This window comes from Crinia signifera, chromosome 5 (genome assembly GCF_055691185.1).
Source record: "Crinia signifera chromosome 5, ASM5569118v1, whole genome shotgun sequence".
In the NCBI taxonomy this organism is placed as follows: domain Eukaryota; kingdom Metazoa; phylum Chordata; class Amphibia; order Anura; family Myobatrachidae; genus Crinia; species Crinia signifera.
In genome coordinates this window covers 105,446,805-105,473,451 of record NC_139221.1, presented here as the reverse complement: position 1 = coordinate 105,473,451, position 26,647 = coordinate 105,446,805, and the positions used below count along the sequence as shown (strand labels likewise).

The 26,647-nt window shown below is 42.5% G+C and overlaps 1 protein-coding gene across 1 annotated transcript in view; it reads right to left on the bottom strand.

Annotated features, from left to right (window-relative positions):
* The window catches only part of CTDP1 (CTD phosphatase subunit 1), a 148,753-nt gene that overhangs the window by 68,469 nt on the left and 53,637 nt on the right, over window positions 1-26,647 (bottom strand). The window contains exons 6-10 of the mRNA XM_083187787.1: window positions 19,656-19,746; window positions 16,905-17,071; window positions 15,178-16,239; window positions 10,512-10,653; window positions 5,561-5,791 (exon numbers count right to left, since the gene is read on the bottom strand). Of these exons, the coding sequence (XP_083043913.1) occupies window positions 5,561-5,791; window positions 10,512-10,653; window positions 15,178-16,239; window positions 16,905-17,071; window positions 19,656-19,746 (1,693 nt within the window). The remainder of the gene's footprint in view (window positions 1-5,560; window positions 5,792-10,511; window positions 10,654-15,177; window positions 16,240-16,904; window positions 17,072-19,655; window positions 19,747-26,647) is intronic.

The following is a 26,647-nucleotide window of genomic DNA, read 5'->3' as shown; positions in this document are numbered from 1 at the left end:
CCACACTAACATCATGGCAGGAGAACCAGTGCTGGGTGGGCGTGCAGTGTCTCCTGCTGATTCGGTGAAAGGGAATTATCGGTAAGTACCAAATTCCTTATTTCACCTACATGCAGCAGGAGCCACTGCAGTCATTACATGTGGGGATACATACCCAAGCTTTTAAGTCCGGGCGGGAGAGCTCTGGGGCTCCTGTAACACTGCCCTACTAAAAGCCGTAGCCGAGCTGGCGAAGGTATCAAACCGATAAAACTTTGCAAACGTGCTAGATCCCGACCAGGGTAGCCGCTAGATCCCGACCAGGTAGCCGCTTTGCACACTTGTGTCAAGGAGACACCTCTCGCCATGGCCCAAGAAGTACTTACTGACCTCGTGGAGTGGAGTACGATGGTACCTTCTTTTGTGCATACAAGTAGGCTTCCCTAATTGTACAGCAAATCCATCTTGCCAAAGTCCTTTTTGTCGCAGGCCAACCTCTCTTAAGTGCATCGTAGAGCACAAAAAGGCTGTCAGATTTCCTTAGATGTTGGGTTCGCCTAACATAAACCTGTAAGGCTCTGACTACATCCAGAGAAGCATCTTCACCCTGAAGAACTGGTACAACAATAGGCTGGTTTACATGAAATGCAGAAACCACCTTAGGAAGGAAATTCCTGCCAGTACGTAGTTCAGCCCTGTCCCTGTAAAAGGTAAGGAAAGGAGACTTACACGATAGGGCTCCTAATTCAGAAACCCTACGTGCTGAGGCCAAAGCCAGTAGCATCACCGTCTTCCAAGTCAGAAATTTGAGATCCGCGGTGTCCAGTGGCTCAAAAACATCTGACTTCAAAAACTCTAAAACCACCACTAAATTCCATGGTTCCGTAGGAGTAGTGAACGGTGGTTGAAGTCGAAGTACTCCTTTAAAAAAGGTTTGTACCTCAGGAATCAGCGCTATCCTGCGATGGAAGAATACTGAGAGGGCTGAAACCTGGACCTTGAGAGAAGCAAGCTTCAAACCTGATGCAAGTCCCGCCTGCAGGAATTCAAGAAGTCTAGCCAGAGAAAAGATTGCCTTAGGCACCTTCCTAGCCTCGCACCAGCGGATGTATGACTTCCATATTCTATGGTAGTGAGACGCTGTTACATCCTTCCCTGCCTTAAGCATTGTAGGAATGACCGTTCCTGGTATACCTCTTCTCTTCAAAAGTTCGGCCTCAACCGCCACGCCGTCAAACGTAGACGAGGCAAGTTTTGGTAGACGAATGGACCTTGCTGCAGCAGGTCTTCTCGCAGCGGCAGGCGCCAAGGTTCCTCCACCATCAGGTCCCTGAGGTCGGAGTACCACGGACGCCTGGGCCAATCTGGAGCGATTAAGATGACTTCTGCTGCTCCCCTCTTTATCCGTTTGAGTACCTTTTGAAGTAACGGAATAGGAGGGAAGAGATATACCAGGTCGAAGTCCCAGGGAATGGAGAGGGCATCCACTGCCGCAGCCGCTGGATCCTGAGCCCTTGCACAATACTGGGGAAGTTTGTGATTCAGTCTGGATGCCATGAGATCTATCTGTGGCATCCCCCATCTCTGAACCAGCTGTTGGAAAACCTCCGGATGAAGACCCCACTCTCCCGGGTGGAGGTCCTGCCTGCTGAGGTAATCCGCCTCCCAATTTTCCACTCCTGGAATAAAGACTGCGGAGAAACCGGTGGTGTATGTTTCTGCCCAGGACAGAATCGGGCGGACTTCCCGCATGGCTGTCCTGCTCCTGGTGCCCCCTTGTCGGTTGATATAGGATACTGCCGTGATGTTGTCCGACTGTATCCTTACCGGCAAACCGACAAGAAGGGGGTGGGCCTGTGCCAGTGCCAACCTGATAGCCCGTAACTCCAAGATGTTTATGGGTAAGCGGGCTTCCTGGCTGGTCCAAAGACCCTGGAAGGTGCGACCCAGCGTGACCGCACCCCAACCCCGAAGGCTGGCATCTGTGGTCACCATAGTCCAGACCTGAGACTGGAAGGAGCGACCCTTGGTAAGGTTGGATGTATTCAGCCACCACTGAAGAGAGAGTCGAGCTTCCTTGGACAGAACAATGGTCTTGTGGATTTGAAGATGGGATCCCGACCATTGAGCTAGAAGATTGCCTTGAAAGGTCCTGGAATGAAACCTTCCGTAAGATAGGGCCTCGAAGGCTGCCACCATCAGGCCTAACAGCTTGGTGCACAAATGCACCGATACTCTGCGAGGCGTCAGGACCTGACGAACCCTCTGCTGGATGACTGTGACCTTGGATAATGGCAGAAAAACCCTTTCCTGGACAGTGTCGAACAACAGACCCAGAAACAATATCTTCTGTGTTGGTTCCAGCTGAGACTTTTTGAAATTCAGGATCCAACCATTCTGAACCAGGAAGTCGCAGGTAGTCCGGGCATCCTGTTGTAGTTTTTGTGGAGAGGATGCTTTCAGGAGAAGATCGTCCAGATAGGGCACAATCGTTATCCCCTGAATCCGAAGGGCTGATATCATGCAAGCCATAACCTTTGTGAAGGTTCTTGGAGCTGATGAAAGACCGAAAGGGAGTGCTCTGAACTGGTAATGCTGATTGCGAATCGCAAACCTGAGGAACCGATGGTGTGGTTCCCAGATCGGAATATGCAAATAGGCATCCTTTATGTCCAGTGATAAGAGAAACTCCCTTGGCTCCAGGCTTGCAATGACTGACCTTATAGATTCCATCTTGAACCTGTGGTACACGATGTAATCGTTGAGGTGCTTCAGATTGAGAATGGGCCTTACCGAACCGTCCGGCTTCGGTACTAGAAAAAGACTTGAGTAATAACCCAGCTTTTCCTGAGCTTTGGGGACAGGTATAATGACCCCTGCTTGTAAAAAACTTTGAATGGAGTTGACCAAAGCTGCCTGTGTTGTTACTAAAGCAGGTAGGCCTGTTGTAAAAAACCTGTTCGGCGGAGCCTGAACAAACTCCAGTTTGTACCCGTGTTCCACAATCTGAAGCACCCAACTGTCTCGACAGTGAGACCTCCAGACGTTCTCGAAGAGGGATAACCTTGCGCCCACCTTGGGATCCCCCAAATGGGCGGGAAGCCCGTCATGCCACAGGTTTGTCTGCAACCTTGGTTTCTGCACGACGGGTAGAGGTAACTGCGGTTGTGGCTCCTCTGCCACCTCTGCCTCTGCGTCCTCGAAAGGACGAAAAACCTCCCCTGGCACGTCCTCTGAATGAGGCGCCCCCTCTAAAAGCCCGAAAGGACGGTGTAAATTGTCTCTTCGGTGGGGGAGTGGCCGAAGGGAGGAAGGTAGACTTACCTCCGGTAGCTTGAGCAATGAGCTTGTCAAGCTCAGGCCCAAACAACATATCTCCCGCATAAGGCAAAGCTTCTACTGCCTTTTTTATGTCGGCCTCCGCCTGCCAAGATCTTAACCAGATAGTACGTCTGGCCAATACCGCTGAAGCTGAGATTTTAGCACCCAACTCAGCTACATCTGAAGCAGCTTCTCCTGTATAAACAGCTGCATCTTTAACATACAGAGCCAGCTGTAGCAGTTCGTCACGGGGCCTACCGCTCTGTAAACCCAACGCAAGCTCTTCAGACCATTTCTCCATGGCCTTACTGACCCAGGCTGAAGCTAAGGCTGGTCTGAGTAAGACCCCTGCCGTGGTATAAATAGTTTTTACCGTTGTCTCAAGACGGCGGTCAGGGGCCTCCTTTAGAGCCACTGCCGCCGGAACTGGAAGCGTGGTCCGCTTGGAGAGCCTGGACAGCGAGACATCAGCTGGAGGCGGAGTCTCCCATTTTTCTCTAGATTCTTGAGAAAAAGGGTAAAGTAACTTCATGCGCCTAGACAATTGGAATTTTCTGTCTGGCGTTTTCCATACATTTAGGAGAGGTCTGTCTAATTCAGCCGAATCAGGGAAGGTAACCTGCTGTTTTTGTGTCCGCCCAAATAAGGACAAAGGAACCGGAGTATCGTCCTCAACCAAATTAAGTGTGGTGCGAACAGCCTGAATCAGGCCCTCTACCCCCTGAGGATCATCACGCTGTAGCGCCTCATCCTGAATGAATTCAGGTTCATCTACCTGAAGCAAATCCACATCGTCCTCCCCATCAGTATCATTATCATCCTGTAATAGACCTATGGGAGATCTGGGACGCTTTTGTGAAGGCCGTGAAGGCCCAGCTACAGGGTTGGACCCAGAGGCCACAGATTGCATAAGCGTCTTAACCCAGGCTGGTTCAGTAGAACCCATAATGGACAGGTGAGCATGAAATCTCTCCCTGTCCTTCCTGGAAGCAGCTAATTCTGCAGCCAATCCAGCCAACACATTCTGTAGTAAAGGCTCTGAAGATTCTGACTGAGAAGACTGTGTCTGAGGTTCCACTTCCTGTGTGTGCTTTGCCTGATAACAAGATTCACACAAAGAGACACCCTTTATATGCTGGGTGAACTGCTCCTTACAGGTTTTACATGTAAAAACCTTAAGGGCAGCCTTGGAGGCAGCTTTTCCTGCCATACTGTCAGTGTATGAGATTAGTTATAAAATCACACACACACACACAGACACAATATACAAGAATGCACAGACTTGTAAAGCAACAGATACTATTCCTAAAACAGCGGAGCTGAGCTAGGATAGGGAGGGGGAGCCTTCCGCCCTTGTATCAGAGATTATGCACAATCTCTGTAAACTGTGCACAAAAAATAATCCCCCAGTAACTTACAGACCTGCTCTGTAGTGGGTAAGGGGGGCGCTGGACTGCAGTGCGTGCGCTGGAGCGCTGTACACGATGTCCTCAGATCAGCCTTGCGGAGGTACAGCAATGGCGCCGGCAGCAGGGAGAGAGGAGAGAAAGAAAGGGCGTCTCTTGCTGACGTCACCTAAGCCCTCCCTCTCCCTCCGGCGCGTAGTTTTACTAGAGCGGAGCGCTGTGTACAGCCTCCGCTCTGATGCTGTCCCCACTGACGCTCCCCAAAATGGCGGCCGTCAGACTACAGGCTGCTGAATCATTGAGAACGGGTGCGCCCGCCCGTCTCAGGCCACATTTCGGCGCACAGCGCCGCTTACCTGCAGCGATGCTGCCTTCATCCCTGGAGCAGTGGCCAGGCCTTGGACCCGTAACGCGAGCCGCGTGCAGCTGCGGCGGGTCCCCGATGCGGTGGCACCGGTGGCCGGGTGCATAGAAGGCGCACTGCGGGCAGTGGCGACCAGCACCCCTCCAGGTCCCTCGGAGCAGGCAGACCCTGCGGAGGGGTCTGCCTGTGATCAGCAGTCAAAATAAAAATATTTCCAAAAGAAAAAAGTAAAAATAAAAGTAAAAAAGACCTAACTCCCTGAGGAGAATAGGCCCAGAGAACCTACTCCTCCGGGCACTTTTTCTAAGACTGGGGTCTGGGTGGGGATAGAGGAGGGAGGAGCCTGCAGCAGTAAAGTTTTCTTAAAGTGCCACTCCTCCAGTACACCTACTCTATCCCCACATGTAATGACTGCAGTGGCTCCTGCTGCATGTAGGTGAAAGAAGACCGTTATAGGATAAAAGTAGTCCTGTATTAGTGTTTCATGTACCTGAAGGACGAGTGCTCTCCATGTACAGCTAAGCTCAAAGGATGGCTAGGTGCTTGAATATATGACGGCTGACTGGAGTCCTGGGATCCTTTCCGTATGAGTTTTCCGGTGACCGAGTCATACAGTTGCACTCCTGGACCTGGTTGCGTCTTCGGGTGAATTGGTGTAGGATGATAGAGTGGAGTTTGAAAAGCGCCCTGTATCTCTGGAAAGCTGGTGGGACTATTTGTTCTATTGGAGCAAATGAAATATATTATATTAAAAGCTGTATTTATAGAATTTAAAAACAATATGATGAAATATATATATTTTTAACTGATTTTACGTAAACTGCTCTAAGACTGCATAGTGTGGAGTAGCTGTCCCCCTACAGAGCCTTCGCTGTTCTCTACAGGCAGGAGTTCTGCAAGTGGGGAGAGGTGGTGAGTAACGAATTACTCCCCGGTGTGGGGGGCGCAAATAGATATGAGGTGGTTTGCCAAGCTGCAGTGTGGAGAAGGGGGTAGTAAGCCCCCGTTAGGATACAATAGAAAACACAAAGGTACACTGCTCTAGAATTATAATGAATAGTAAATGGAGATATCAATACGTGCCAATAGGATGAAAAAACAATGGGGTGTATTTATTTTTTAAAATACATAAAGCATTATAAACCTATTATAGAGGAAATAGATAAAAAATAAATAAAAATAGATAAAAAAAGAGGATTAAAAATAGTCCAGTTCATACGGTACCGTATACGAGTGTAACACAATTTGGTGGGTCCGTTCCTATGATGTCTCCTGGATGGTAATATGTAATTTGTATCCAAATGTGAAAAAAGAGGGGGTCTCTGTGTGGCAGGCTCTTCTGGAGTGGCGTGCTCCTGGTATAACACCAATGTCCTGATTAAGGCACGTGTAGGTCCCAATTGGGGGATGTCAGTAGGTAGCCCGAGGTCACAACGTGTACACCTTGATAAAGCCAGATGACTGGCGAAACGCGTTGGTGGATTATGAGGAATACCACAATCCAGTTCTGAACTTTCATTCTTGATACCACTTGGATCCGAACCAGTCTCCCCCCCTCCTTCCTATGTGCAACCCGTCGTGACCTCGGGCTACCTACTGACATCCCCCAATTGGGACCTACACGTGCCTTAATCAGGACATTGGTGTTATACCAGGAGCACGCCACTCCAGAAGAGCCTGCCACACAGAGACCCCCTCTTTTTTCACATTTGGATACAAATTACATATTACCATCCAGGAGACATCATAGGAACGGACCCACCAAATTGTGTTACACTCGTATACGGTACCGTATGAACTGGACTATTTTTAATCCTCTTTTTTTATCTATTTTTATTTATTTTGTATCTATTTCCTCTATAATAGGTTTATAATGCTTTATGTATTTTAAAAAATAAATACACCCCATTGTTTTTTCATCCTATTGGCACGTATTGATATCTCCATTTACTATTCATTATAATTCTAGCGCAGTGTACCTTTGTGTTTTCTAGGAGTTCTGCAAGTCTCTTCAGAGAATATTAATCTGTTGCTAAGCCATATGTGCCAACACGGTGGAATATCATTGGCAGCATATAAAGGTTGGACAACTGCAATGATAGCTAAAGCTGGGTACACACCTACAGATGTATCTGTCCAATCTGTCTAATGGGAACAAAATCCAGTAATATATGGCAGCAAAGGACAATCAACCATTCACTCTCAAATGCTTAAAAATGGACAAAAACAACTCTGTTCAAATCCATTTTATTAAACAAATTTATACAATTTGTCTGAATGACCATTGTCCGTTTTCCAGTGTTTGGGAGCAAATGTTTGATTCTCGTATGTCTCATACATTACCACCAGATAGATTGGGCAGATAAATCTGAAAGTGCGTACCCAGCTTTAGATGACGGATGCAATGCTTGTAACTATTCATGTTAAATCCCCAATATAAAATATATCAAAAGACAACAAGCTGTGTGCATTCACTGGTGAAAGGATTGAAAGGGACGGTTATCACTGCACTATATATAATAATTGCATTATTCTGCTATCACCTTTAATATACCACCTTATTTTTGCTTGGCATGCCCACTTTTTAAGTATTACTTGTAAAGTACTGCAGTAGTGCTTGTAAGTATTGTCAGCACTGCAAGGACATCAGAGTACATTTTTATTTAAACATGATTTATATATAAACAAAGCTGATGAGAAATAAAGTACCAACCAATCAGTGACAGTTTGGAGATAGTTGGTTGGTTACAATTTGCTGACGGGTCGTGTTGTTTTGGCTCTAAGTTTCGTTCTTGTGAACACATTACTCTTTAGACACTTTTTATTTAGTACAAATTAAAACATTTTAGATCATAACTAGCTCTCTTATGCACCATTTAAGATGGTATGGGAATGTTCTCCAAAGAATAATATCACGTAGTGATTCTAAAAAGGGGAACTCTTCTGGGTTAAAAAGAAAAAAATGCATGTCACAGCACACAAACAGAGTAAGAACTCAAACTGGGCACACACTAGACTATACATTCCGCAAGAGAGTTAACAATTTCGGTGAAACTCCTGGGCAAACAATAAAGTGTACACACACTGAACAAGATCGTAAGCAATATTGTTCAGCGACATCAACCGGTCCCTGCTCAGAATATGAAGTCATGTGGATTGTGGCTCTATTTCCCCAGAGGGTAAAGCTGCCCATTGTTCTTGGCAGAAGCCCATTGTTCTTGCATGAACTGCACGTTTGAGATCTTCCCAGAGTGGCTCAATGATATTGAGGTCAGGAGACTGAGATGGCCACTCCAAAGCATTCACTTTAATCTGCTGTAGCCAATGACAGGTCGACTTAAGGTGGCCATACATCAGAAAGATATTGTACCCAATCATACAATATCAACTGATTGTAAGATGGATTGTATGCAGATTGTGTGCACATCTTATGTACACAATCATACAATCAATCAGCAGATGGATTGTATGACTGATTGTATGATGAATTGTATGCACATCTTGTATACACAATCATGCTGCAGATGGATTGTATGACTGATTGTATGATGGATTGTATGCAGATTGTGTGTCCAAAAACCACCAAGGACTGCCGGGATTTCAAGGGAAATTGTACACAATCATGAGCACAATCGATCTTAAGATCGATCTTTCTGATGTATGGCCAGCTTAATGTAGGGTACACACCAGGACGACCTGCTCACGATGCACATCGTGAGCGGGTCGTCAGTGTCTCGTCCGACCCGCTCACGATGACGCGGGAGGGCACGACCCGCTCACGATGTGCACCGTGAGCGGGTCCGATCCGATGGCGACCCGCACCCGGTTGTATGGTCGTCATTGAGATCCTACCTGCAGCAGGTAGGATCTCAATAACGACCGACCGACCCGCGGGACCGCGCATCGGATCGGAATCGCTCCACACCAGCTCAGAAAAGGGCCCAATCAGCACACAATCTGCATCCAATTGATCGGAATCGGATCTAGATTGTGCTGATCGGGCCCTAGTCGTCCTGGTGTGTACCCAGCATAAGTCTTTTGGATCATTGTCATGTTGGAATGTCCAAGTACGTCCTAAGCGCAGCTTCTGGGCCGATGAGTGCAAATTTTCCTCCAGTATTTCCTTACAACATGCTGCATTCATCTTCCCATCAATTTTGACCAAGTTTCCAGTGCCTTTGTAGCTCACACATCCCCAAAACATCAGCAATCCACCTCCGTGTTTCACAGTAGGAATGGTGTACCTTTCATCATAGGCCTTGTTGACTCCTCTCCAAATGTAACGGTTATGGTTGTGGCCAAAAAGTTAAATTTTGGTCTCATCACTCCAAATGACTTTGTTCCAGAAGTTTTGAGGCTTGTCTCTGTATCTGAGTATTGTAAGCGGGATGCTTTGTGGCATTTGTGTAGTAATGGCTTTCTTCTGGCGACTCAACCATGCAGCCCATTTTTCTTCAAATGCCTCCTTATTGTGCATCTTGAAACAACACCAGCACTTTTTTTCAGGGAGTCCTGTATTTCAGCTGAAGTTTTTTCTTTGCATCCCAAACTATTTTCATGGCAGTTGTGGCTGAAATTTTTGTTGGTCTACCTGAACGTGTTTTGGTACCACAACTGCACCTAACCAACAGTCTAGTGGATTAGTTTTGAGTCATTTTTTTGCATCCAGAAACATAAACACACATATATATATATATATATATATATATATATATATATATATATATATATATATATATATACATATATATATATATATATATATACACATATATATATATATACACATATATATATATATACACATATATATATATATATACACATATATATATATATATATATATATATATATATATATATATATATATATATATACACATACATACATACATACACACACACACACACACACACACACACACACACACATATATATTTATATATATATTTTTTTTATTTTATTATTATTTCTTTATTTATTTAAAGCATATCATGCAAAACACCAATTTAAAATGTGACAATGGTGCTGAAGCACAAACGTCATGGGAAGTGGAGAGCCGCTGCTTCCAAAACACTTTTAGGTTGCATGTTGGTGGTTACCTGTGGGAGGGCAATTACAGTGGCAAGATGTTCAGATGATTAATATAGCCTGCCCAATATACTTGATGAAGTGCTTATGCTTTCATAAAAGCTATCACAGGCTCAGTTATCTATGTAACAAGCACTGTTACCAGGAACATTAAAGCGATTGCAATACAATGTTTTTTCTCAGCAAATAAAAATATAGTTATGAGTAGCATGGCCTGGGACTACAATGAAACGGCTAGGTATGTCTGCCAATATATGTACTGAGATCTCAGTTGCAGAAAGACCATACATATTTGATTTTTCATTTAGAGTAGAACATATGCATATGATAATAAAGAGATTGCAAATACCTCTGAGATTTCAAGTAATCATCCTTTAATGGAAAAAGTTGTTCTTCTACTTTTTCCCATCTTTCCAGGCAGCTCCAAAGCCAGTCTGGGTTTACAACATGAAGGTGTTGACAATTCTGAGCTTGTCTGACTTTTTCAGTACCTAGAAACAGGTAGAAAGGGGGAAAAAAAGCAGTATGGCAAATGAATAACAATAAAGCAACTTCTCCAAGAGGAACAAAACATCTGCTAGGAGTATCAGAATATACTACAAGAATATTAATATAAAAAACATAAGCATTTATATAGATTATAACACAGAAGATTAGAGACCGTTCGGTGCCATTTCCCTGCAGTACAACTGCTCGGATTGCCATTCACAAACAGATTTCAGTGAAGCACTAACACCTCCCTCACTGGCTGAGGCTGCAGACGAGGAAGGGGGGTAAGTTTGCTCATGTACAGTATATATACAGCCCATGAAGTGTCTTCCCTGCCAATTCTTACATTGTAATGCAGGCAGATGTATTAATCATGGCAAACAGCTGCTCCTCAGTGTCAGGCTGGGAGCAAGTGGCATGTATAATATACTGTCTTTCACTTTAAGCTCATTTAGACAGAGCCATCTTGACCTTCTGTTTCATGCTATTACCTTTAATATTCTGCGCTACATAAATTACAGACCTCTATAAATAAAATATAATAACCCTAAACTATGTGTAAAAGCCAGCTCACACAGAATGGGCAAGAATTTAAAGAGATTATCCATTATCAGATAACACCACCTCATTATAAACATATTATTCGGACTACTCATAGCAAATAGAAAAATCAAAACTAACGCGCACATCTAGCTCCTTTCTAAGCTCACAGCGCTGCAAGAATTAATTTTTCCCCCCACAGTATTATTACGTATAGGTGTTTTAAAGCGCTGTGCTGTAAATAAGATACTAGCAAAAATAAGCAGGGAATGGTGCATTTCAACACCTGACTTGTGTTCCCTCAGCCCCAAGTGTGGAATGGGGAGGTGCAAACTAGAAGATGCAAGTTCCTACACTAAAACTCAAGTAACCTTAACCTTTTGAGTGCGAACGTTGCGGTGAGAGATCCTCAAAATATCCATTTAAAATGCCAGCATCCCTCACAGTGACTGTTCTTTTAGTATAAATAAATACAGCCAAGTCAATTCATTAAAGTTTAGTTAAATATTGCACCCTAAAAAAGAACAATCGCTGTGAGCAACGCTGGCATTTTAAGCAGATATTTTGAGGAGCTCTCACAACAAATGTTGGCACCCAAAGGATTAAGGTGCATACAGACGATTTTATTTACAGTTTCTTATACAGTGCCGCATATTCCGTTGCGCTTTACGACGATATGATATGTCATATATGAGCAAGTAAAACAAACATTTGTGGGTTTTTACAGTTGGCATTATTTTGCAATTTTGATTAAAAAGTGGGGTGGGGCTGACTGAGATAGATTGGCTCTGAAACAACGTATATTGTATATAAAAACAATAGAGGTATGAGGTTTACCCCTGATGGGATTCCTTTTTGCTCAGGATATCAATATGATCATCGCAAACTACATATTCATATAGTTAAAAAATAGCATAGATTTACAAAATATGTATTGTGTTTCAGTTGCTGCAAATAGCCGTTTTCTAATTTATCATTCCAATGGAAAATTGTGCTAGCAGCAAGGTGTTTGGCATTTCATTACATATTTGTCCATCCAGATAGCCAAAGGGCAGTCACACTGACTGGGCATATTCCACTGTTAGCTCAGACCGAAGTATTCTCAAAAAAACAATTCTAGAGTGATAAACTGACTTTGCTTTTAGTGATGTAAAAAAATTAACCCTAGGTTTCTAAAACCTACATAATCCAATTCTATTTCTATTTAATTAAATGTAACTTTTAAACAAAAATTATGGGATGACCTCTTTATATGGGTTCTACACTTGTACAGGTCCTGTAATAATGACTACGAACCAATAACATTAACTTAAAAGAGGAAGTTGGCATATTTATATGTAACCACTCCTATGTAACACTTGGTCCAATCACAAAGTTCAATTGGCAGTATTATTCAATATTCACCATCATGGTAACTAGTACAACACATACACAGTGTTCTCTCTAAGCTTCTTTTGCAGTCTGCTGCACCCTGCTCATTTTTAAAACCTCAAAATGCACCCTGCTTTTTTTGTGTGGCACTGTGCCCCCTTACACTGCCCCTCACCACGCTGACATGCCACTGAGAACTTTCAGTGCCATCTTGTGCAATGGGCATTATGGTGTGTGGTATAATGTGTAAGAGGCATTACAGTGTGTGCCATGAGGTTTAATTGCTAGTACGACAGAATAAGTAATTGGCATTGCAGAGTATGACCAGAGTATGACCATACAGTGTGCAATTAAAAAAAAAAAAAAAAAAACATTTTATTTGTTTCTATCTAATATTAAATGTGTCCTCCCGATTTGAAAAAAGTGCCCTGCCTGGTGGTCAGCACCCTGCCCTATATATAAAAAAAAAATCACTGACCACACACACGCAGTGCAGTATTAGTATAATCCAGCATCTCTCAAACTGTGGGGCCTGACCATCTCAATCTGGGATCGTACTATTTTTAATATCTTAGTCAGCGATCCAAGGAGTCTGAAAATTCTAATTGTCTGTTACTTCAGACTTCTCCATCATTTTATGCCACCACATTGCTGCCATGCATGTGCGGACTGCTGACCACGTGTGGTGGACATTCTACGGTAACTTTCTGGGTAAAATTCCACCTGGGTATCCTTGGAAGACTATTTGCAATATATTTTTACCACTAACATTTGCAAAGCAAAACATCTATAACAGATAAAATGTGTTGGTGCTGCTATACATAAAAGCAACAAGATTTAGAAATTCATTTTATAGGGGTTGACTTTTTAATCTTGTAATTGGAGTCCTACTGTGTTGCATGTAGCTAGAGACCCCTAGCACACCGTTTCTCTTATGAGTGTAGTTATCACTGGGATGTCCGACCCCACCATTGAGGGCAATTACCCATGATCATCACAAGTACTTCTGGGTATACTAGATCCTCAGTTTAAGAATAACTTAACGAATTTAAAGAAATATAGTTATGTTATAAACATAAAGGTTCACAGATTAAATGATCCACCATACAGTGTTTGGTGAATCACTGCATTCCTCTCATTTGGGGTGGAGGATCCTCCACACCAACAACATCCATCACTACCAGTCTGGGAACACAACAGAACCGAGTGGAGTTGCTAAACATCATTCCAGCATTTCCAAGCTAGTTGAAAACTCAAGGCAAGCTGTTAAAACATTAGCATTTGTAAGGCCTTCGAGATTAAATAGGTACTTGTTCAGAAAGCTTTTCCACATGTATGGCCTCGGTTAATTTTTACAGAAACCGTGTGGTCAAGATCAATGTCTGTACAATAATCAAAGTAAATTATTTACTATAAGAAGTAATCCAAGCATTTCCTCTCAGATAAGCCTTCACAAATATATTCTTAAGTATGCAGGATTTATTCTGCCGTTTATTTCTTCTTCTACTAGGTTTTCAATATTCTAAACGGTCAGCTTTTTTCTTTTGTGTTTATTCATATTTTCAGACTTGCAGATTGCTGATTTACGAACTACAATTAGGGACAGCAGCGGAGTTCTTTCATAAAGGATTATTTCCAACCAAAAATGTATATTTTGGTTCTATTTGTGATGTATACGGTATTTGAATGAATTACTATGAAGTTTACCAAAACAGAAAAGAAATGTATAACACGGTAGCTTGCACCAATAGATCGCGTCCAGCATCAGAAGTGCCCCTGTAATAAGTCTCACGGCTTCAGAGGCCTCAGTTTCCCCAGTAGTACAGCGCGGGTGTGCAGGTGACATTGATTGTGAGGAGCCAGTTGGATCCAGTATGATCCACTCTGCGTGCCGTGCTCACCCTGTAGAAGTCAAATAGGTGCTATACACTGCCTTGGGCATGCTGTGCTGCTCTGCGTGTGAAGAGGGTGGGGGTTCTGCTCAAGGGGAGGGGGATATTAGGCACTGAGGAGGGTTCTGAATAAGGTGTGTGTGTGTGTGGGGGGGGGGGGGGGGGGGGAATATGCCCAGAGGGGGTAATTTACTATTGGTTATATTTTGTGGGGATTGTTTTGTCTATGTGTGGGGCAATATGTTTATTACTGTGGGGGCCAGTGTATGATTTTGGGCAAGACGGTTCCCACACCCAGTCCAGCGAGAACACGCTTCATTCATTACAGCCCTATTTAAGGCACGCATCTAAGATGTACACTAATGTCCCACCAACTTAGATCATGAAAGATTTTCAGCTTTCAAAAGTAGATTGCCAAGTCCAAAAGTAAGGCCACCCCTGATATATACATGTACATACATACAGTGCGGCACTACATTCAGTTTAGAAGTGGCTAAAAAGTAGCTTTTAATGTTACATTTCAAAGCTTAGTGCGGCATTGTCATCACCTTTTTCGGCTAATAAAAACGACCTGTAATTGGATAGTGTTATAATGTCCATTACTCAAAAAACTGTGTTTTTATCATCCGAAAAAGTTGTTGCAAGTAATTGGATACCGCCTATGTTCGAGAGCAAGTTTGTCAACACTGAATAATACAGTTGCTGCAAATGCAGTTTTCCTACCTGCCCTTGCAGCAATAAGGTGTGTCACTTTGGTAGGATCATCACCATTCAAAGCCAGGTGTTTGTTGATTTTTGCACCCAATGCTCTCGCATGGTAATATTCCCGTGTCCTCTCAATGGGAAAGTTTGTAGGATAAAGGCCACTGAAAGCAATAATCGTACTTTCCAAAATTTTACTCTTCAGCTCTGGCACTATTTTACGGATATCTGGGACCTCTTCTATCTCTTTCTTCAGGAATCGATCATACTTTGCATAATAATCTGTGTGTACCCTGACAAGTATCTCCTCAAGGTATATTAAATGATCATCTTCATCCATGTCATCACTATCCTCTTCATCTTCTTCCATACTTTGATCTAATGACTCTCCAACTGTAATACCAGACTGTTCGCTATTCTGGGATTCCGTTTCCACCTCCTTCTTATCTGTATTTCCATTCCCCAAGTCACAAAGACTGTCCTGTTCTATATCCTTAACTTCCATCTCCTCAACCTCTGTTAATTTAGCCTTTGAATCAATTAATAATCGGTCATCACTTTTGTGGTTCTCAGTCAATGGTCTGTCAGATAAATCCTCTGTACAAGGTTCTTGTGACATAGCAGTCACCTGGTCCAGTGTTTTTGACTTCCTCCAACTTCTTTTACATTCATTCTCGCTCCCAGAGGAAGGAGGAGACTGCGTTTTTTTTACTTCAGACTCACTGTCGCTATCACTGGAAAGGTCAAAGTCTAGATCCTTTGCTGCACCAGTCTTTATTTGAGAATTGGCAACCACTGTCCTATCATCTTGCACTATAGATGGCTGAGTTTCCGTCAATTGTGTTACATCCTTGCCATCAGAGAGACCGGTATCCTGACTTGCAGAAATGTCGTGTTCCTGTTGCCCATCACTGGCATCAGACTCCTTTTTAATGTTGTTATCTGAAGGGCCACCATTGAGCTCCTTTATGCTTTTGCCAAGTCCATTGCTCTGCTCCTCCAGAGGAAGGTTCTTGGACTGATCAGAGTCCTGTGCAGGCAATTCAGACTGCTGTGCTTCTGCAGATACTTTAGAAATGCTTTCTGTAGAGAGAAAATAATTTTAGAAATGAAATTATTCATAGTAAAGCTTACTAATTTAAAAACAAAACTGCATTTCAGAGCATGTTATTCTAACCATGAAGTTAACTTGAAGATAATAGAAATATTAAAATGAAATGGTAGTATATAAAACCTTATATATAAAACTGCATAAAGTACAGATGGAACACCTCTTTCAGCCAGTGCTGGCACCCGCCAGAATGCCCCCGCTGGTGATTGCCGGTGGAGTGGTGCTCCATCTGACTGATCTGACCGTCAGACCCCCCGTAGATGGCAGCGGCTCATCTGTAAGTCTCTCTGATTAACATTAAAGTGTTATTTTGATATAGTTATTTACATAAACATACAGATATTAACCCTTTGGAGTGCCAACATCTGCGAGAGATGCACAAAATATTTGCTAAAAATGACAGCCTAGCTCACATTTGTTATATAAATAAAAAAAAGTACAAAAAATATTTCCTATGTACAAATATACATTACAGGTCATTATGATTAAAAATGTTTACTTGCCAATTTTCACACCTATTTTGACAAATTCCCTTGGCACTCACTGGGTTAAATAAAGAATAGTAAAAAAAAAACACAACATACAATTTGCCTATAAATCCATACTAAAAAAGCATAAATAATTCTTAGTTACTAACCTTTCTTTTTCATACGTGCTTCCCTTGAACCTGGAGGGGCATTGATGTCACCCGTACCTTGAAAGTAGACATACTTTTTAACTGTAATCAAATTAGGTGCAAATTTCCACACATCTTCTCGATCATCAATAATGCAAACCATAGAGTCACCACAAGGAAAAAGATTTCTAAAAAGGAAAAAATAAAATTAAAATATAATAAAAAAATATATATAAAACAATAAAAAATATATCAAAGCATCTTCTATAAAATACCATGGTCAGGTTAGACTGCGTACCAAAACACAAAAAGGACGCTTGAAAATATTAATAAATTTTTTAAAAGATTATAATTAAACAATTGGGCAGCTAAAGTTAAAAAAGGCACATGCTGCACTCAAATAGATGCAATATTACTAAATGTGGACAAAAAAAATAAAAAGTGATGAGGATAGAAAGATACTTGACAGTATAATATATATATTCTGTATCCAATTATAATGTGGGGTGGGGGTACACATTGGCTCTTCCCTTTGTGTGCCCCTTTACAAGTTTTAGGTTTTGTCTAAATTTTTTTACTAATATTTCAACTTTCTGCGATCTTTTTTTAATAGAAAGGATTATTACATGAGCATAATTTTGTATATTCATCACAGATTCTTGTTTTTTTTTCCCTTGTGCAATTTCTTACTCATTGGGGTCGAGCCTATTAGATGCGGAAGATTCGGGAGTGTGAATCATCATGGCACCAGGTATGCTTTAAGGCGGACGGAATTTGTCTAAAAGCGCTCGCACCATAGGGTTGCGAGCAATTTTAAGTGAGTTCGGTCCAGCAAAGGGTGAGAGATCAGCTTAATTCGGATGCCGTTGCCAGCGTTTAAACGACACCTCGCACCCTTCAGATCTAATAGGATCGACGCCACTGAGTTTTGAATATGGTTTTGCTTTCCAGACTAGTTAGATGTATTATTTGCTGTCAATTCAAATAAAAGTTATCTAAAAAAAAAAAAAAAAAAAAAAAAAAAGTACACCATTTTTTAGATCATATTTCATATATTACTTGGCTACTTATAAAGCTACGCATCAATAATCAGAAAATCTGACACACTCTGTGCACTATGTACTGGCTCTCTACCTTTCAGCTTCCATGGTAACCAGCAAGTGCCTCCTTACAGCTAACACAGGTATCCCTAAACAACCTTTTGTGTGGAACTGCTACCATAGCAGCTGTAATGATAACAGGGTGGAGGGAGAACAACTAACATAAACCTATGCAACTAGCTGCTCCTAAAAGGCACAGTTCTACCACTGAAATCTCTCTTAGCTTTATTCATTTTGTATAAAACGAATGAGAGTTTTCTACTCTTTTGGTCAGGGAACAACATTTTGTTCTGAAGTGTCATGTTGTATCAGTAGCTTAAACGGAATCAAGCTTGTAAGAAGGCAACGTTACTACAGAAGTAAGGATTTGTCTACTATTAAGGCCCATACACAGTGATTGATTTTGAGCTGAAAGCAGCTCAGTTTTGTCGTTTGAGCAGCTTTCAGCTGAAAAGCCGCCCAGTGTGTATGGGCCAGTGATGAGCATCTATATGTGCTCCCGCATCATTGCCTGACAGCCACACATCCAGTGTGTATGGACCATTATTCTGTCTAGGAAACAAGTTTTGTGGGAAAAAGACAAAAATTGTCGTTTCCAAGCTTCTGTGTTTATTATACCTTTTTATTTAAGGTATAATTGTGCTTGTATAAGGGTATCAACCAAGGAAAAAGCAGCGATATTAGGTTACAGAGGACAATGATCAGCGAGAGGAATTGAAAGTAGGGTAATGTGATAGATTAGAAAAAGAAAAAACATTTTGTTTACAAAATCATCATCATGAGAAAGAAAAAATACAAACATGAAGTCATCAGACTGCAGAGAGGTGCATGGTGGCTTTACGTGTCAATATACTGGGGCTATGACTGCTGAAATATGGACTGGAAAATATGTTGTAGTGCAACAAACTGCTGTGCCCTCGTACACAGTGTCTGGGAAGTGGCGTGAGTTAAATGCTCAAATCACAGGTAGAAATTCCTGCTTTCTTAAGTTTGCCATCTTATTCACATCGTAGCCACATATAAAGCTGCTGATACTGGACTAGGCATTTAGGATTGGTATGAGGTTACAGCGCAAGAAAAATATGTGGCATGAAGTGTTGTACGGCTCACTCATTGGACCTCCATCATTTGCTTTTATACAGGTTAGCGCGAGTCGCATACAACACCTCCATGAAATACCAATGTCCTCATGCATTGCAATTTTGTTGCATTAGTATGCAGGGAGACCCACGGCATAGCTTAGCCATAATGTCAGAGGATAGGTGTATGTGATCATATCTGTAGATAGTGTTCCCTCCAGCATCGCAGCAGGGGAAGGTGCTGGAGGACAAGGGGCACTTTGAATGCAGTGGGCCCGCCGACGTCATAAATGTGGGTGAACCCGCCCACCGATGTCAAAAATGTGGACGGGCCCGCTCGCCGAGGTCTATGTTGGGGGTGTGCCAGGCACCTACGTGGGTGCTGGGCTTCTCCCTAGAGCTCTAGAAACCGGCAGTGGGGATAGACAGGCTGGCTTGTGCCTTGTGCAGGGTGCCTCAAAATGGGCAGGGTGCGTTTTGCTCTTTTAAAAATTGGGCAGGGCGCGGCATCCTGCTAAAACAGCCTAGCGTGAACACTATGTAGATACACACTATAACATTTAGCAGAACATTAAAGCACTACATGAACCAACCTAAGATTCCCGGTTTTGGAAAAGGGATCAATACATTCATCCCGAGACAATATTCGATGTGAGAAAAGCTTCTTCTCTGGATCTAAAAACCCTATGGTAAAAACAAAGAAAATAAATTAGATTACGGTGTACTTTATCTAAATAGTTTTAATCACAATGGATGTGTTATGGGTCCCATACATTAGTAACACATTGGTGCAATGTCCTAATCCTTGATGTTCGGGTCATGGAATCAGGGATATTAAACCTGTTGAAAGGTACAGATTCCCAGAGGAACAACAGTTTTTAATCGGGATCAGGTAATCGGGCATTTCAACAAGTTTAATCTCCCCAATAGATCGGCAATTATAGTTGCCCACCATTTGGTGGATAGTTGAATCGGGGAGGCTGATGGGGTCCTTAGTTCTTGAACCACACAGTTTAACTGATAACAAAAACATGACCTCGCAGTCTTTCCAAATTTCCAATCAAGCACAAATTAAGGGTGAGGTAGCATCACTAACTAAACTCTCTATAGACTAAAAGCTTGCGAGAAGGGTCTTCTCACTTTGATAGTCTGTAATAGGGATGGCCATCGTTGCCATCGATGGCAATTCTGCAACAGGCCATCGATAGTGCTAAACTATGCAATGGATGACCATCGATATTTTTACATATCGATGGTCATCCATTGTGTCTGATTGATTGGCCTGTGGGCCAATCAAAGCACTGGGGGGGGGGGGGGGGGGGGCTTTGTGGGTGTCCCGGCTCTTTTGAAAAAAAAAAAAAAAAAGGCAAAACATCGTTTTGCTGTTCCATCGATGGAGGGAAACCATCTGGTACTCCCCCATCGATGGCAAAAGTATTCGACATCGGCCATGAACCATGAATGATTTTGAATCATCGATGGTCATCCCTAGTCTGTAACTACCTTGTTTGTTTAATCACAGTTTCCAGTTGTAAAGTGGAATAGAAAAGTATTGCAAGAATTTTGCCATTAGTGATAATTGCATGCATGCAAGCTTGGAATGATAGAATTGAAATGTCTACAGTAAATATGACAAAGCCTTTAGAATACCTCTCCTGTGATACTGTTAGACACCAAATAACACGAACCACACAGAGCAAACTGTCCATTTTTGTTAATATGTAATAATTCTCACTTCTCTAAACCATATGGACATCATTCATCAAATCGCACACGACATTAATACTTTGTTCAACTTAAGTGAAATAGAATACTTGATTTAGCAAATGACACCTTTATTGTACAAAAAAAAGTCTTCCACCATTTTTGTAGTTGTATGAAACACAAACCATGATAACTTAAGTTTGACTTCAGCCTTCCGATATGCAGCTGTAACCGCAGAATAAATGGTGTTCTTGCAGCCAATATCACGTCCTTACCTTTAGTACATATTACCTGCAACCAGGGTTAGCAGGAAAACTCCTGCTGTTCGGCCAGGCCTCAATTGGGTTACATAAGTGTGTGATAAAATTGGCGTCACAGACTTAAATCACATTTAGGTCATGGGTTTACAGAACTGAGGCATGACCAAAAGCTATAACAATATTTATACACAAGAGTAAAAACTAAACTCAGATAGGAATTAGTCATCCTTGCAATCAAAACAATTCAGTAATGATGTTTGTGCAGCCAATAATTTGTGCTGCTACATTTTTTTTTTCATCACAAAATATTTGTAGAATTTAAAAAAACTAACCCATCAAAACCTGGTATTGCAATTTTTTCTGCTGTCCTATACTGCCACCTTGTGTTAAAGCAATGAAAAAGCATCTATATAAAAAAAAGGTACAAAAAATATTTTAGGTATTCGAACACACAGTGGTGTATTAACTCATGGCCCGGTCACAAGGCTTTCAGTTAGTTCAGGCCCCATCTGGCCCAAAGTAAAAAAAAAAAAAAATTAAATGGGCACATAGGCCTCAGCCTAGTCAATTGTATAATCAATGCAGCACTGTACGCATGTGCTAATTCACATTCATTTCACTTTCTTAAGGCCTGGTGAAAGGGCTTTAACACTGATCACTCAAATAATGAGAGAATGATAAAGTAAAGGCTCCTTGGCAGAGGCCAGTAGTGCTGCATTATATGATTGGCATAGAGGCCTGTGGACCTGTGGGAGGAGTCAACACAAACACAGAGAACAAATAAACGCTACACATATAAAGCCCTGGTCAAATGCATTCTAAATTTGTTGAAAGGGATCATTAAGTGCACAGCACATTATGATAAATCGGGAGTTCGATTGAACATACAAGCTGAAGGACAAAGTACGAGTGTCAATGCTTTGCCCGTGATTATAACAAACATGATGTATCAACTGCTTTGCATACATAAAAGGTACAGCAGAGCGGTGGATAGGAATATAGGGAATATAAAACATTTTGCAGGATGTCAAGCATTTAATACCTTAATCTACAATATCTATTTTGGCTACTAAATATATATACAGATACACTTATGTGAACCAAAACAAAGTAGAATAATTAACAAATGATGCAGCCATGTGTAATGTACATGCTCCTAAACCGTTATACAAAGGACATAACTAAAAACAGCCCCTTACAAAGTTCCAATCTTTCATCTCAACTGTCAAACACAGAATGAATAGTAATTTAACATGAAAGTGTATGAAAAATGGTCCACATCCATAACACCCTTTCAGTGAGGTTTTTATGGGTTTGTATAGATTTCGCTGTGTGCTAATCGCGATCCATTCGCAAATCCTTATGCAATTCCTGAACCATCTAACAGTTTTTGCCATCTGTACAATTGTAGCTCTGTGGCTTCCACTAATCTGAGACATGGTGGAAGTGATCATTGCTGACATTACAAACCCTCCTCAAAAACCCCTGTGCACACCTGCATATTTCCAACCCCAAATGCAGGCTCCAATCACTCAAACTGCAGCTTCATTGTGTTTATGATCCACATGCAATTTATGTAGGTACATATGCTCAGTCATTCGCTACTCCCTCCATTTTAATATTTTCACATTAGTGACCCAGTCTGAATTAGGCCACATAGCAGAGGATTTACTACAGGACGAGAAGGGAGTGTTATTGAATAGCCATTTACATTTAAACCTGAGGCTTACAGCCTTTTCCCTGGTGCAGTAAATTACTGCATGTAATTTACCGGTAATTTATTTCCTCCTATATCCACTTAGAAGAAAACAACAAAAAATACAATCCAACATGAATGTGCTATTTTGTATAGTTGATACAAAATGGCCCTAAAAAGGAAATGATGTGGTGCTTAGGCTTGGGTTCTTTCCTGTCAGTTTAATACAAAGAGGAAATAGGAAGTTTTCATGTTACAAATTTTCCGGAAGTAGTTTAAGTGTAAAATTGAATACTGATCTATACAAGTTAGTTTACAACTAAGCATCATACACACGCCCTTGATATCTCAATTCAAATCCACAGACATCAAAAGGGGCTTTGCTCCCCCTCTTGGGAAAGCTTTCCACTAAACTATGCAAAATGACCACAGGAATGCGATCCCATTTTTCTCCAAGGTGTTTAGCAGGGGTATGGATCATTGGATAGACATGAACTAGGTTGACATGCATGAAGGTCGACATGGGGTAGGTTGACAGGATCATTAGGTCAACAGTTGGACATGGGGTTTTTCACTTTTATTTTACCCGAATGTTGACATGGACACTGAAATGTAGCACAACATCCCCTAACATGGCTTGCCATGCTTCGAGCACGGTGCCTCGCTATGCTCAGCACACTATTTTATTCTCCCACCACGCCCTAGTGCAGTGGTTCCCAACCTTTTTTCTCTCCGGTACCCCTTGATTAGGTTTTTTTCATTGATAAGTACCCCCTCCTCTCATTTTGAAGTATGGACAGTACTTAGAGGTATGCGGATCCTTATGCATGTCCTTATATTAAGGAGGAGCAGAATACAGCAAGGAATCATGCCCTTCTGTGTCTAGAGACTCGTTGTGTACTTTCTCCAGGATTCCCGCTAACACCAGTAGGATTAATGCCGCTGCTTCCTCCACCTTTGTCAGTGCTGGGCAGATGAAGGCTGATGTCTGAGGGCAGCGCGGGAAGCTCCCAGTGGATTGCTGGTCAGGCATATGACACAACATGGTTTGTCTCCATGGCAATGGGTCTTCTTCAGCCATCAAAAGACCTTTTCATCATCCGCCATTACCAATATTATTTTCAAGTACCCCCAACTGGTCTGCAGAGTACCCCCAGGGGTACTAGTACCCCAGGTTGGGAACCACTGCCCTAGTGGATGATAGGACATGAAATACCACCTGTCGGCACAAAAAAAGGTCCAAAAAATTGAGGTGAAAAACTCCACGACAACCTAATGCTTGTATCGACCAAACCATGTTGACCTTCATGCATGTCGACCAAAAAAAAAAAAAAAGGAGGTGGAAACACATGTTTTTTCCCTCCTGACAAACTGCAGTTTCTGACTAATAGAATACTGCCCTAGGTCTAATTAGCTATTATGTGTTCCATGTGTATAAACCTTTTTTTTCTTTAAGCCCAAAGAATGTATGTACGAAAATGACTTTATAATAAACATGTTGCAATATATTAGTTAGCTTTTATCACTTTGTACAGATTATGATAGCTTATATAGGTCACAAAAGACAAAACGTAGGCCTAAATGAAATAAAACAAATAAGACGTACAGTACTAACAAGAATGGCACTTTCCCAATGCAAAGTGTGCAGTCCTGATCATCTACAGTATATATGTCTAGTGTCCGTGAGTCTCCGAAACACTGCCATCTGCTGGCAGAGAGTGAAACTACATCTTTCTCACACATGCACAAACACAGAAGGTATCAGACTAGCTTTCAAAGCTTTTGCTTTGAGCGGGCTTACAGGTCACAAACGTGTTTTGGTATATGTTTCCTAGCACGGCCACACCGATTCTAATCGGGGGCATCGCAGGTAAAAAATCTCATTGGTCGCATCGCATGCGTGCTAAAAAATCGCATGCGATGGTCCCGACGCGATGCCCCCGATTTCCCATAGGGAACAATGTTAAATGCCTCAATTTACCCAAATGAACAGGGAACAATGTTAAATGGTCCAGAAACCCCCCAAAACACCCCAGAACAGTGAAATGGCCCCCCAAAATTAGTTAACGCCACCCCACGATCAACGTCAACCCGTTGCGTGGCGAGCGGCGGCGGTACGCGTCCTCCGACCTTTTCATACCCCCACTATCCACGTCGGCGTGGAGTTGAGAATAGAATAGTGTGGAGAGCGCAGCGAGCCACCGAGCCCGAAGCGTGGCGTGCGCAGCGAGCCCCGCGAGGGGACGCGGATACCTTCACAGTTATACACGTCCCCTCGCGGGCTTCACAGGTGTCCGTGGCGACGCGGACACCTGTAAAGCCCGCGAGGGGACGCGTTTACCTGTGAAGGTATCCGCGTCCGCTTGCCACGCTTCGGGCTCGGTGGCTCGCTGCGCTCGCCACACTATTCTATTCTCATCTCTACGCCGACGTGGATATTGGGGGTATGAAAAGGTCGGAGGACGCGTACCGATGCGCTCGCCACGCTTCGGGTTCACGTTGATCGTGGGGTGGCGTTAACTAATTTTGGGGGGACATTGCACTGTTCTGGGGTGTTTTGGGGGGTTTCTGGACCATTTAACATGGTTCCCCGTTGATTTGGGTAAATTGAGCCATTTAACATTGTTCCCTATGGGAAATCGGGGCCATCGCGTCCGGACCATTTAATGCTTATTTAGCCACATGCGACGCGACCGACGAGATTTTTTAACTTTTCAATGCATTTCAATGGGAAATCGGGTCCATCGCGTCGGGGGCCATCGCATATCACTATTAAGGGCACAAGATCAATGCGATTGTGGCCGTGCTAGGAAACAAGTACCAATTGTGCATTTGGCATGAGTTTTTTGGACTTTACTCCTTTTAAGAATTATTACATTTAATTGATTAAATCCAGATTTTATTTAATTCTGGGAAACCATCTTACTCTTCACCAGTAAGAGCAAAAATCTTTACTCGGTCTTCAGAAGCTTTTTCACTGCCCAGCATAAACTGATAATTCACTACTTTGTATAAGCACCAATAGAACAGGATACTTTATTATATGCTCAAGCGCAGGTCTATCAAATTTTATGCATATGTTCCAGAAGTTATTTCTGTCTGCTGCAACAAGCCTGATATATACAGTAAATGTTTCTGTATTTCACTCATATGGGAGAGAGCTTGGAATTTACTCCAGCTACTAAAACCTATAAAGTGCTCTAATATTTACCAGACAACATACGTCTAACATATTTATACAAACAAAACAAAAAGCAATAGTTTCCCCTTCGTCTTGTAATATGTAGGCTGAAACCAAAAGACGAAAAAAATAAATAAACATTCAACCAACCATACAGATGTGGATTAATGTGTTACACTTACAGCTCATTGCTCCTGAGATGAAAAGCGGTTGTTTCATCTATACGTGCATCTCTTTGTTATGTCATCGAATAAAGAATTTAATCTAGATTTTAGTAATATTTTCATACTCCCTAATAGATTTTCAATCTCCCTAAATATGTAAACAAATGAGGGGGGGCGGCGTGGTCTGGACTAGCTAGAAGAAGGTCGTACGCTCCAGCTCTCCCACCTCAAATCATGCTAAATATACTTTTCTTGCGTCTCACACTACCAACGGGACAGCCACAGCGCTGGGATTATCTCCCTTGAATCTTCTGCAGTGCTCCGCTGGAAATTCGTCCTCCCCTACGGTGGGATCCCTCGGTGTGGCGTCTCCGCTGACGTGTGATATTGCCTCCCGGAGTCCGGTGCTCCATTGGTATATCTTCAAGCTCACGTTTGCGCCCTGCAGTGTGCTGGTCCATCTCCTCCGGAGTGTCCCTGCAGCTTCGGAGGGAGGAAGAAGCCCTGGTGATCTGGGTGTGCTGGCGGCAATTTTGGATGGTGTCTGCCTCAGTGCTCCAACGCAGTGAGTCTTCTCTGT